At 43.2% G+C, this 14,043-nt stretch overlaps 1 protein-coding gene across 1 annotated transcript in view; it reads right to left on the reverse strand.

Annotated features, from left to right (window-relative positions):
• TIMM21 (translocase of inner mitochondrial membrane 21) overlaps window positions 1-14,043 on the reverse strand; it is a 71,713-nt gene that overhangs the window by 19,574 nt on the left and 38,096 nt on the right. The window contains exon 5 of the mRNA XM_029587153.1: window positions 5,263-5,336. Within this exon, the coding sequence (XP_029443013.1) occupies window positions 5,263-5,336 (74 nt within the window). The remainder of the gene's footprint in view (window positions 1-5,262; window positions 5,337-14,043) is intronic.

Consider the following 14,043-nt stretch of genomic DNA (forward strand, 5'->3'; position numbering starts at 1 on the left):
GCTCAGAACTAGTTAGTGTCACATTAAGGATCTCAGACTTATCTATGTTGAGTTTAAATCCTGAAACCGCACCAAAGTTACTTAGGGCTTCTAAGGCCCCTTGCAGCGATGCCGACGGTGTAGTCAGGGTGAACAAAATGTCGTCCGCAAACATGGACATCTTATAGGATTCTTCTCCCACCTCAACCCCTCGTATCCAGGGGGTATTCCGTACCGTAATGGCCAACGGCTCCAGAAACAGGGCAAATAGTAACGGGGATAGGGGGCATCCCTGTCTGGTTCCTCTCTGGATATGAAATGCTTCAGAGTAAATGCCATTGACTTTTACGCGTGCCGTGGGATTAGTATACAGGAGCCTCAACCAAGTTAAGAATTTATCCCCAAAGTTCATAGCCTTCAAAGTCTGAAATAGGAACTGCCAGTGCACCATGTCGAAGGCCTTCTCCGCATCGACCGACAGTAAGACCATTGGCTCGCCCTCCCGTCTGGCCCACCCTATCAAATCAACTATTTTGCGGATGCTGTCCGCCGCCATTCTCCCAGGTATGAACCCTGCTTGATCTGTGTGTACCAGTTTCTCCATAACACTATTCATCCGATTCGCCATAATTTTAGCTAGAAGTTTAAGGTCGATGTTGAGAAGGGAGATGGGCCGGTAAGACCCACATTGAGTAGGGTCTCTATCTGGTTTCCCCAGAATGGTAATTCCGGCTTCATTAGATCCTGATCTCAGGGGATCACCCGCCCGAAGGGAGTTAAATAGTTCCTGTAGTAAGGGGGTTAAAGAATCTGAAAACGTTTTTTAAAAAAGAGGCGTATAGCCATCAAGGCCCGGAGCCTTATTAGCCTTGAGATCCTTAATAGCCCACTGGATTTCCAGGGGTGAGATCTCCCGGTCTAGCCTATTCTGTTCTTCTGGTGTTAAAACAGGAAGGGTAACATTTCCAAGATATCCCTGAATCTGGACGTCCTTAATATGGGTTTCAGCAGAATATAGGGTACCATAAAATTCCTGAAACCTCTGGCGAATATCTGGGGGGGGAGGTCAACAAGTCGCCTCCTGCAGCCTGGATCCCTAAAATTTGATTCTGCATTTGCCTGCGTTTTAAAAACCTGGCCAATAGTTTCCCAGCCCTGTTACCCCAAGCGTACCTTTCTAAATTCAACATTTTTAATTTATCTGTCAATTCTGCAGAGGCTAACGTTTTCAGTTCTTCCCGGGTCTGTTGTAGGGAGGCATAAATAGCGCCCGATAGCGTACTTTTGTGTTCCCTGGCTAGGCGGTCAATTTTCTGGAGAATCTGCTGTTTCTGCGCTAACTTAGAACATTTCATGTGGGCTCCCTGTGAGATACATTTACCTCTCAGGACCGCCTTAAGACAGTCCCAAATCAGTGTGGGCGCCCCTGTGTTGTGAGTGATATACTCCTGAATATCAGCAATTAACTGCAGGCGGAAACTGTCGTCCCTTAATAAAGTGTCATTTAACTTCCAGGATTTAATGCCTGTGGTGTCACGCTTTCCCCGAAGATTTAAAGTAATGGGAGCATGATCAGACCACGTAATATTTCGTATCTCTACATCTCCAATTCTATCCACCAGTTGCTTATCAAGCAAAAAGAAATCAATACGGGAATAAGTATGATGAGAGGCCGAGAAAAACGTATAATCTCTTCCCGTTGGATTCTGCTGTCGCCAAGGATCTACCAGATTCCACTTGTCGATAAGAGACTTTAGTCTCTGCCTATGAGGGCGTGACCCTTCCTGTGCTCCCTTGGAGTTATCTTTATGAGGATCTAGAGTCATATTAAAATCTCCCATAACTATTAGTTGTCCCTCTCCTTCTTTGTCTAGTAACACATCAAGCTGTGTATAGAAATCTTTCTGGTGATCGTTTGGGGCGTAAACATTCAACAAGGTATAGGTGATCCCTTGATAGTCAAAGCATACGAGTACATATCTCCCATTCACATCCCCTATTTGTTTGCGAACAACATAATCCTCCCCCCGGCAAAAAAGTATACAGACACCCGTATATTTAGCCTTCGGCCTGGCTGCAGAGAAAACCTTATGAGTGAACTCAGGCCAGTTAAGTAAATGTTCGTGCCTTTTGGTTAGGTGAGTCTCTTGTAGGCAAATGATCTTGGCGCCTATGGACTGTATATCACGACGTAGTAAATGCCTTTTCCGTGGGGTGTGCAGCCCCTTAACATTAAGAGAGAACAGATGCAGCACCATCATGTTAAGTAAGTTTTAGGCACTAGTGGCCCATGCAAAACATACATACAAATCATTGAGCCCACCATTGCCCAAATACCCATCCACTCCCCAATCCCAAACACTGTAACTCCCCTCACTCCGGGGCAAACATGTAATTGCCATAAATCACAGCCAACCCATTGATCCACATACTCCCCTTCTCCCAATCCCTCACCCTCCCCCCACCCCCCTTGGATATGTGCGCCATAGCCATATGGCGCCTCTGCCGAAGCAGATGAGACAAGTGAAGTCCCTGCGGCGGTCCGCCGCAACTCCAGTGCCTTTCATCGCGTGTAATAGATGAACTGAGCAGTTTTTAATCAAACGTGAGCTAAATATGGTGAACACGTCCTCCGGTGTAACGTGCATCCGGCCAATATCAGACAAGCAAGTGTGAATGTCTCCAACAATGTGCGCCTTCGCCCTCACGACTCATCCCCCTGTAAACTCATGCAGAAATACTCATCCAGTCAAGTCAATCGGGGAAGGCCCTTCAAGTGCCGCTGCTCTTCTCCCCGGCCCCCAAGTGCTGGCCACTTGCATTCCGTCTCAGCCGTCTTCCGCCGTTGTCCACCCGCTGCCATCTTCTTACCTCCGACCTCTCGCGCTGTGGCTGCGGCGCTGGAACTTGAACTGGAAAGCCGGAGGATGTCAAGATGGCCGCCGCTTCTGAGACACTTAGGGCCTTAGATGTGACGCCTTGGATGGTTACTGCTAGGCCCGTCGGAAATAGCCAGCGGTATCTGAGCTTCTCCCGTCTCATCACTGTTGTTACAGGTTGGTATTCTTGCCGTTTTTTTAGGGTGATTGAGGAAATATCTGCGAACACCGCTATTTGGTGCGACTCCCACTGCCAGGATTGCTGCTTGCGCGCCACCGAGAGAACTTTCTCCTTGATGGGAAAGCGCAAAAAGCACGCTATTATGTCTCTGGGCTGGTTATTGCCTCGGGGGGCCCAGGGTGCGATGCGCCCTTTCAATCGCTATGTCCGGCTGGGGGTCTATCGTTTCCCCCGATGTCTCTGGCGCAAGGAAGAAACGGCATAAGGAGCGCACCACCGCCTCGCAATCCGCATATGCTTCTGTCTCTGGGACGCCTCGGAATCGCAGATTACATCTGCGATTCCTATTCTCCAGATCTTCCAGTTTTGCGCTTACCTCGGCATAACTTTGACTGAGAGAATCCTCCTGTTCCTGCAGCTTAGCCAAACGCATTTCCTGGCCCTCCAGACGGATATCGCACTCATCTACCCGGCGCCCTATGTCCGTCATGTCCTCCTTTAGTTCCGCCATTCTCTCCATCATCTCCCGTTTGTTGGTTTTCATGTCTTGCCGAAGATCTTGGAACCAGCGGCGGAATTCATCTCGGGTAGGCATTGCGGTGTCTCGCTGCCCCATCTCCGATTCGGAGCGGTCGCCCTCCTCCATCACCTCGGCACTTGCGTCTGGGGTAGCATGGCCTTCCGCCGGCCCCTCCTCATCTTTCCCCTTGGCGTAGGAGAACTGCCTCAAATCTGGTCCTTTGCGCTTAGAAGCCATATCCAGGAGATTTCGGGGTATCGATATTGTCGACTGAGCGCTTTTAAGAGCGGATGGTGCCCGATTCTCTGCAATGCTAGCGTGAGGCACTCCGGAGCTACAGACTCAGGCCGCCATTCAGGTTCGTGACGTCACCGTCTCCTTATTCAGCTACATTTTAGCTGGATATTGACTTGCCCACTTTAATTTGGCCAAATAAGTACCACCAATATTCAAACACCGACATTTATCTTGATAACTTATTTATTATTTTATTTATTTATTTAATTTTATATACCGGCAACCGTTTGCACATCGTGCCGGTTTACAAGTAACTTGCAACAAAAGATATATAGGCGTAGCCTTTACAGAGAACGGTGTATAACATAAACGCAGTAACAGAATAAATAACTGAATAACTAATAAATAACTAAATAACTAAAGGGATTGAATTATATGGGTAAATGATTGAATTATATGGGTAAATGATTGAATTATATGGGTAAATGCTTTTGAGTATACGCCTCGATATAACAAAGATATTGCTTATTAACAAAAGATACAATTTTCTTCAAAACGATACACGGTCTTCCTCACATTGCCTCTGCTTTTAGCATTCATACAATTTAAATATTAAATATCTGGATTTGGATACCTTAAGATTTTTAATTGAAATATATATATATATATATATATAGTTTAAAATTAAGGCTTCTAATTTTAGGTGTTTACAAACTGTGAATTTAAGTGTTTTATTTTCCAGTTAATTAGGGGTTCTTTGGGGATACTAAAAATTGGTGTTTTTGCGCACAGATACTATTGTTGGATACCTTTTCCGACTGAATCAAATACATAATGTTTGTGCAGCTAAGGAATTGCTAGTGTGGAAAAGACACAAAAAGAAAGCAGAGACCCAGGGTAGGTAAAGCAAGGGTGAGAGGGTACTAAGGAAAGTTGTGTTTTCTGGTGTTTATTAGGTAAATACCTATTTTATTTATTTAAAACATTTTGCAGAGGGTATTTTATCAGGATTTATCAGTTAAATCTAAAAATCAGAAGCCCTGATTATAATATTATATCAATACAAATATAATAACAAATATCAATTACATCTTTGTTTAGTTTCTAAGATCATGGAGCCTTTAAAATAATCTGATTTCTTCATTTGATTAAGTGTGAAAATATTTCCAGAAAGCCACCTACGAGTGCCTTCTTGCAGAAAGAGGAAAGAATACCCAAGAAAAGAGCAGATCTATTGCTTAGCTAGTAGCAGGAGGACCTTCTTTTAGATGATTCTGTTGAAGTTAAGACTTGAAAATTTCCATTTCAGTCCTGGTTAGAACAGAATTCACTGCAGGGGTCAACTGACTGTCTCTGCAGTGCACAAATAGTTGATATCATGATACGCAGTCTGCAATGGACAATAATCATTGGAAGAGGCGGAATACAAGCTTTTAATAAAATACAGGAGGAGTGCAAAAACTTACCTGACATGCTGTCTTCTACCTCGCCGCGTTATTTCACCATAACCTTTAATGGGCTCTCCAAAAGCACCTATTACCTGAGAGAAAGAAATTGATGTTAAGCATACGATTAGCAATGCAAGAATATTTTGATCTCAGTTTTGAAAAAATTTACTGGCAACAATAAAAAAAAAAAAAGTCACTGCTTTATACGATCAGGTTTGCAAGGGGTAGGGGTAAATGGGATACATATCATAGACTTAATTGCATTGACCCTGCCAGCACATATTTGTAGCATCTCTGCCTATGAAGGCACTTCTCTCAGGGGAAGCCACTGTTATGTTACAAAGCAATGCAATCCTTTGAAATCTTCTTGCCACCAAAAAGTTGGCAGCAATACCATTGCAATTTCAAGGAGGACTGAACAGATTTCTGGGTTGAGATAGAATGTTTTTGCTTTTTAGGAGATCAGGGAAGAGCAATCCAAATTATAGCTACACAATGCACTTTGTGAGTCACTAGCCAGAAAAAGAATCTAGGCATCATGGATATGCTGAAATCCTGTTGTGACCGTCTGTTCCTGACGCCCTTTCTCCGCCCGCCTTACCTCTTTGGCGCCTCCCTCTTCGACCGCGGGAAGATTGGCTGCTGCGGCGTCCTCCTGCCGAAGTCCTCTAGCGTCCCTGGACCAGCTAGACACTGCAACCCGCCATGTTTCCTGGAGGCCTATGGGTGCACGAGTGGCCCCGACTGAAGTACCGGCGATGGCGCGAACCTCAGGGGTGTCCCCCTGAGATGACGTCACCCGCTACGGATATATAAGGTCTTAGAATTTGCTGCTCTGCCTCCTCGGACTTACCAGGGATACCCGCTCCCCGGGGGCCTCGATCGCTCCTTTGTTTTTCAGGTGACAGTCTGAAACCGGTACTCGCTCCTCGAAGGCCCACGTTCCCAGACTTGCTCCGTATTCACTTCTGCCTGGAAATCATCGCTGTCTACTACATCTGTAAGTTACCATCGCTCTCTCAGAGCTTTCCCTGGAACCAGGTACTTGCTCCTCGAGGACCTACTTCATTCCAGCTCCTGGGCTTCTATGAGACATTGTGTGAGTGTTACCATCAGGTTTGGTACATGAACTCTGCATACCCTGCCTACTCACTTTATTTCAGTTTCTCTACAGCTCAGCCTCCAAGGATCACTGTTCCAGTATCTGAGGGACTGCAGCCCAGCCGGGCATTCCAGCTCACTACTGCCACCTCTGGTGGTTCAGTATACTGTCTAATAAAAGAATTAGAGTGTGTGTCTGCTAACTCTGAGCCTGACCAGTGGTCCCTCTCGGGATCTTCCCCTGGGGGCGTGGTCATCTGCCACAGATCCAAGGATCCACCCACAACTCTCTTAAATAACAACAGATTGTTAACTCCTATCTGATTGATACTCCCAACAGATAGCAGCTCCTAACAAATCCTCTGGCCAACGTGTGGCGGCAGCGAAGAAAGCAAATAGAATGTTGGGAACTATTAGGAATGGAATGGAGAATAAAACAGAGAATATCATAATGCCTCTGTATCACTCCATGGTGTGCACACACCATGAGTATTGTGTGTAGTTCTGGTCACTGCATCTAAAAAAAAGACATAGCATAATTAGAAAAGGTACAGAGAAGGGTGACGAAAATGTTAAATGGGATGGAATGATTTCCCTATGAGGAAAGGCTGGAGGTTTGGGCTCTTCAGTTTGAAGAAGGAATAGCTGAAGGGAGATATGACAGAGGTCCATAAAATGATGAGTGATGTGGAACGGGTAAACGCAAATCAATTGTTTTCTCTTTCAAAAAGTACAAAGACAATGGGATATTCAATGAAGTTACTAGGTGATACATTTAAGAAAATTGGAAGACTATATATTGTTTTACTCAGTGCATAATTAAGCTCTGGAATTAGTTGCCAGAGGATATGGTGAAAGCTGTTATTGTAGCTAGTTTAAAAAAGGTTTAGACAAGCTCCTGGAAGAAATTTCCATAAACTATTAAGGTAAACTTAGGGAAATCCACTGCTTATCCCTGGGATAAGCAGCATGGAATCTATCAACCTTTTGGAATCCTGCCAAATACTTATGACCTGGACTGGCCACTGTTGGAAACAGGTACTGGGCTTGACTGACCTTTGGTCTGACCCAGTATGGCAAATCTTATTTCTTATGTAAGGTGTGAAAAATATCAGAAGGGATCTAGTGAAGCTCAAGAAATAGTCTAGGGTCTAGCAGCTAAGATTTAATGTGAAAAACTGCAGAGTTATGAATTTAGACTGCAAAAGTGAAATATACAGTACTGAGAATGAAATTCTTCTAAGCATGACAGAAGAATGGGATCTGGGGGTGACTGTATCTGATGATTTTATGATGGCCAAATATGAGGATAAATCAACGGTAAAAGCCAGAAAGATACTCGGCTCAAAGGGAAAGGAACGGTCAACAGAAAAAGGAAGGTGATATTGCCCCACGACCTCAATTTGAAACCAAGTTTGCTTGCCAAAAACTTTGTTTTCTGTTGATGGCAGAATGAATTAGTTATTATTTATTTAATTATTTTTTATATACCGACATTTGATCTGAGATATCACATCGGTTTACATTCAGGTACTGTAAGTATTTCCCTGTCCCCGGAGGGCTTACAATCTAAGTTTGTACCTGAGGCAATGGAGGGTAAAGTGACTTGCCCAAGGTCACAAGGAGCGACAGCGGGACTCGAACCCTGGCCTCCTGGTTCGTAGCCCACTGCTCTAACCACCAGGCTATTCCTCCTCCCTACATGTGGGTGACATCAACCAGCAGCACCACACAGACCTCTTTCTTAGCTAGATAGAGATTTTGCTCCACTGAGCATGTGCAGAATTCGTGCTCGGGCATTGCCTTTTGAGCCTCTTCAGTCAATTCGAGAGCTAATTCTAGCTAGGTAGTTAACTCGACAAGGAGGTAGGTGGGTACTTAGTGTGGCTAATTCATCATTCTATCTAAGGAAAATATCATTTACAATAAGCAAACTTGCTTTCTCTTTTGATAAGCAGGGCTGAATTAGCCAATACATTAGGGGAGTCCCAAGCTGAAAACTGCAGTGGAACATTTACTGAATAAGCAACCCAGATCCCACTCTGGAGAGTAGACCACTGGATGAACAAGATACCACAACTGCTTGTCCTAATTATTGTCACTCTTGGAGATTGTCCAGACAATAATGGGATGCAAAGATGTGTATCGACAACCATGTTGTAGGTTTGTAGATGTCTTCAAGTGGTACGGCTCACTGATGAGACACTGATATAGCCATGGCTTTAATCTGAAAAGCCTTTATAGTGTCTGCAATTTGTAGGCCTAAAGCATATCGCAGTGCATGATGCAGACTGCTAGCCAATTGGATAATGTGAGTTTGGCCACTGCTATTCTCAGTCTCTTAGGATCATAAGAAATAGTTGCAAAGCCTAACAATGTAGCTGAGTCCTCCTTCTGTAGCAAGCTAATCTTTTACAGTCTAAGGTATGAAGGGCTCTCCCACTGTCATATGATTGTGGCCTTGGGAAGAAAGTAGGCAACACAATAGCCTGATTAATATAGAAAGCTGATACTACTTTTGATAGAAACTTGGGGTACATGTGGAGCGCAACCTTATTGTGAAAGGATTGCACATAAGGTGGTTGAAGAACTAAAGTCTGAAATTTGCTGACTCTTCTGACCGACATTACTGCAAAAGGAGCATTACTATCCTCGTTAGAAACTTAAGAGAGGCAGACTCCAATGTCACAAGCACTTCACCCTGCAGGCGGCTCAATTCCCTACCGACAAAACCAAGGTAACTTTCATACTATCCCTTCTGGGAGGATCTGCCATAGCCTGGGCTTCCCCGCTGCTGCAGCAGTTAGACCTGATTCTGGGAAACTTAGATCGATTCCTTCAAAACTTCTGCCTCATCTTTGACGAACCAGGTTGAGCATCTTCAACCATGTCTGATCTCTTCCAGATTTGCCAGGGCTCCCAAACTGTGGGAGAATATGCAGTCTAGTTTCGGATGATGGCTTCAAAGCTGTGGTAGTATGACAACTTGATATCTATCTTTCAACAGGGTCTCTTGGAGTCCATTAAGGATGAGCTTGTAGGGTGAGCTATACCAGAGTCACTGGAGGAGCTCATTCACATAGCTATTCAGTTGGACGTCAGCTTCTGTTAGTGTGCCCAGGAGCGAAGGCAGGCCCATCACCCAATCAGTTTTGCAACACACTTTCAGTGACCCATGGTTCCTCCCAGAGCACAGACCCCGCCTGATCCCACCGAGGAACCGATGGAGGTGGATCACCTTAGACTCACCCCAGAGGAACATCGGCAACGGAGAAGCAGAGAAGCCTGAACCTCTGCCTGTAATGCACAGATGCTGGTCACTCTGCAGCCCAGTGCCTTATCAAGTCGAGAAGCTCCCAAGCCTATGGATGGTAAGGGAGGCCACCCTAAGTTGACGAAGCACCTCTCCACAAGTCCTGTTGTAAGTCTGGCTGTGAACAACACCATGACATTTCCAGGCCCTCCTAGATTCTGGTGTGGTAGGCAGCTTCATAAACGAATCGGCAGTTCACCAGTATGGCATCCCTATGGAACCACTGAAGACACTTCTCATGGTGTCCTCCATCTCCGGTGAACCCCTGCCAGAATGCACTAACAAGACCACGATCCTGTTTCTAATGTGCGCATGTATTTTTCACCAGGAAACCATCCGCCTGTATGTCCTCCCAAATGCCGTGAAAGCCGTCATCTTTGGCCTTCCCTGATGGTCCCAACATCAGCACCTGATTGACTGGAGGTCCTTACAAATCTCCAAGTGCAGTCCCACCTGACTTGAGCGATGCATATCCAGAACTTCGATTGCTTCCCTGAAACTCCACCAATTCACTTCTACCTTAAGAACATTAGAACATAAGATATACCATACTGGGTCAGACCAAGGGTCCATCAAGCCCAGTATCCTTTTTCCAACAGTGGCGGATCCAAGTCACAAGTACCTGGCAAGTATCCAAACATAGATAAATCACAAGCTACTATTGCTTATTATTTACCGTAACAGTAGTTTATGGATTTTTCCTCTAGGAATTATCTAAACCTTTTTTAAACCCAGTTATACTAACTGCTGTAACCACATCCTCTGGCAATGAACTCCAGAGCTTAACTATGCACTGAGTGAAACAGAATTTTCTTCGATTTGTTTTAAATGAGCTACTTGCTAACTTCATGGAGTGCCCTCTGGTCCTTCTGCTATCTGAGAGAGTAAATAACTGATTTACATTAACTTGTTCAAGTCTTTTCATAATTTTGAAGACTTCTATCATATCCCCTTCTCAGTCATCTTTTCTCCAAACTGAACAGCCCTAACTTCTTTAGCCTTTCCTCATAAGGGGCATGGAACAGCTGCCCTATCATGTGGTCACCTTTCTCTGCACTTTCTCCAGTGCAGCTATAATCCTTTTTGAGATGCAGTGACCAGAATTGCATAGTATTCAAGGTGCGGTCTCACCATGGAGCGATACAGAGGTATTAAGACATCCTCCATTGTATTTGCCATTCCCTTCCTAATAATTTCTAACATTGTTTGCTTTTTTGTGTATCAACAGTGCTTGGTGCTTTGTGCACAAAAATATAGTCCTGCTGCAGATTCCATTTTTCCTTCAGTTTCACTGGCATCCTAGAAACCTATGCATGCCAATGAGAAGATGAATCCTCAGATTTGTATGCACTCATTATTACAGCCTAGAACATCTTCAGTTTGTTTGCTTCCTCTTTGTCAATATGATTTGTCTTGCTTTACACTCAAATTTATCCTTCTTACTTCAGATCATTTTTTTTGTCGGCTTCCTATTTATGGAGTCAACAGACTTTCAACATCTACTAAAACTATTATTCATGTCTCTAAAAATGTTTTACATTTCATTTTCATTCTTCTTTGATTTTGGCCAGTTTACACCTCTTTATCCTCCCTATTTACACATCCTGTTCTACTGAACATTTCTAGCCCTCACTGCTTCCATCACAAGTCTTAGCTGTGATGCACTTGCACAGAAAGGCAACAAAAAAAAAAATTATACCAACAGTAAGAACAATGAGGAACACTTAGGTACAGATTAGGAAACTGCCTAAAATCTAGCACAGTGCCATGTAAATAAGGCCGATATCATACGCTGACCTTCCACTATGTTTCACTGCTATTAGAAACAGCTGGACACTTTCTATTCCAGTGGCACTCCAACTCCGTCAGTTCGCACACCATACCACTAGGCAGCTGAGTTTTAAAGAGCCACAGTCAAAACCTAACAGCTCCACCTCTTCTCCCCTCCATGCCATTCCAAGCCCAGGGGTGACTCAAAAGACATTGAAGCAGAGCGATGTGTCAGGTAGCACAATTGATCAGCAAAAGTATTCCTCAATAAGAAAATAAGAGGTGCTATCCTGGGTCAGACCCATAGTCCATTGGGTTCAGAATCCTGTCTCTGACCGTGGCCAGTCCGGGTCACTTGGCAGTACCCAAACGATGCCAATAGGAAAATCCTTTTTATATTGCTAACTGCCAGAAGAAAGCAATGGAGACACCAAAGTCTACCTGGCAAATTACGTATGGACCTTTCCACCAGAAATATGTCCAACCTTTTTTAAGCTCAGCTTTGCTATTTTCCTTGATCTGCTAGGTGATTCTGCCATTGGGCAAAAGTAGCAAAGCCTCATGCTCAATGGCAAGCAGATTTGAGAGGCTCTAACTTTCTACCTATCTGATTAAAGCAATCCAATTCATTCATTCTTTCATTCCCCTGTCAGAATACAAATATATGCTAAAAATACATTTTTTTTTTTTGCAGGAGCGGAGGGGTGATTCACATTGTCACTGTTGCACTTTGCTGATTTTTAAAATTTTCAGTCACATCCTCTCTCTTATGCTGCAGGAAAGAGGGAACGGGGATGATTAACTATACACATGAGGACAGAAAAAAAAAAAGGACGAAAAGTGGCACAGCAGCTGTAGACTGAAAATAAACTAGCAAGGGACAGAAAACTAAATGAAAAAATACATTTAGAAGCACTTCTTCCAGCTTTAAAGGAAAATATTTTGCACAAATGTTCTCTGTGCAGCACTGTTTGCATTAAGAAGTCTCTGATTAGCACAGCTAAGGTGCTAAAGGCCAGATCATGGCCAGTACAGTAGCTTGAGTGGAGAACAAGGCCCGGTTTCCTGCCAGGCTTCCCCTCACAGCAGTGGAGCCAAGCAGAGAATGCAAATTGCTGCCTGCATGATTACTTTTATCTTTCTGTAGTTGGATCAGTTAAATTATGCAGTTATTGAGTGGGATATATTGTCCACGTCATACAAACTAAACACATCTCAGACAAATACTGAGCTCACAATATCTAAACTTCTCACGCCAAACACCGTGTATGCCATTATCATATTCTTACATGCTGAAAAAATCTTTTCAAAATAAAGCTCAATATTTAGCTACTTAATGCTATTGCTGTTTGGTAAGATCAGTGTTTATAATTTTTTTTCCTTCTGTAATAAACAAACCCCATTCAATTGCAGATTTAATAACTCAACAGTGATAGCCATGTCAAAACCATAATTTCTAACTGATAAATAGACTGTTGCAGATTGAAGATAAAAAATCTGAACAGCAACACCATCTGGACACATTTTCTGCTGCCAGTCTGCACTGACTACCAGGCTGCATGCATTATAACATTAAAGGTACAGTCTCAAAGTGCAAAACAGAAATTAAAAAATCTTGCCCTGCTCTCTTGGGTATTCTGATAATTTTCAGATGTCTGGTTTGCTCAAAAATAAATATTTAAAGGCAAAAGAATAGGGGTTGGAATCAGTTTCCAATAACTTCAAACTCCAATAATTTATAAGAAATTCTGTAACACTGCCCAGAACAGGAGATATATATAAGTACCAGGTATAGAGGGAGAGTAGGAGAGGATACTGAAAACATTGAGGGCTGAATTTTCAAAATCTTAATTGGGGCTTAGAAATAAGAGCTCAAGGTCTTTTGTTACTTAGGATCTTCCCTTTGGAATTCAGTATTCAGGGAGATTTGATTGATATCTGATTATTAACTTTTTGTAAACAGAGTAAAGCCTGTTTTATATTTTAGCTTTTAATTCATTTTTATAGTTTTTATTCAGATTTTGAATGTAGCATGGTTGTGTTGTGGAACTGTTATTGATTCACTTTTAGTTCTTTATTTTTTTGTTGTTGTACTGTATTTTTTTTATATTTTCTTTTCTTTTTTTGCTTTATATATTTTATTTGTTGTATGCATTGTTAACCTTCTTGGAGCATCTACTGGACAGGGATATATAGTATGAAGAAAAAAAAATAATTAAGTTGGTCATATGCAGAGTGTCTAACTTTCAAACCTATCTGCGATACAGCAATTATGGACGCAAGTGGACGCATGGAGATTAAAGTAAAATAATTCTTACCTGATAATTTTCTTTGCTTTGAGTCCTGCTAGACCAGTCCATTACATTTAAGATTTCCCTGCTCCTCAGCTGCCAGATGCAGAGGGTCTTCATGACCTCATTCTAGTTATAAGGGCAGTGGCCATAGGTCCTTGCCAGTAACCTGTCAAAGCAACTGGATAAGGACCCCATTCTTACCCCGTTTCTTTCTTATAAATATATATTTTTCATCCCTCAAGGATATTCCCTTTTCATGAGGGCAACAAAAGGAGAAAGAGTGAGAACTGGACTACCCTGTGGAACACAGATTATGGCTCT

The sequence above is a fragment of the Rhinatrema bivittatum genome, chromosome 2 (genome assembly GCF_901001135.1).
Source record: "Rhinatrema bivittatum chromosome 2, aRhiBiv1.1, whole genome shotgun sequence".
Lineage (NCBI taxonomy): Eukaryota > Metazoa > Chordata > Amphibia > Gymnophiona > Rhinatrematidae > Rhinatrema > Rhinatrema bivittatum.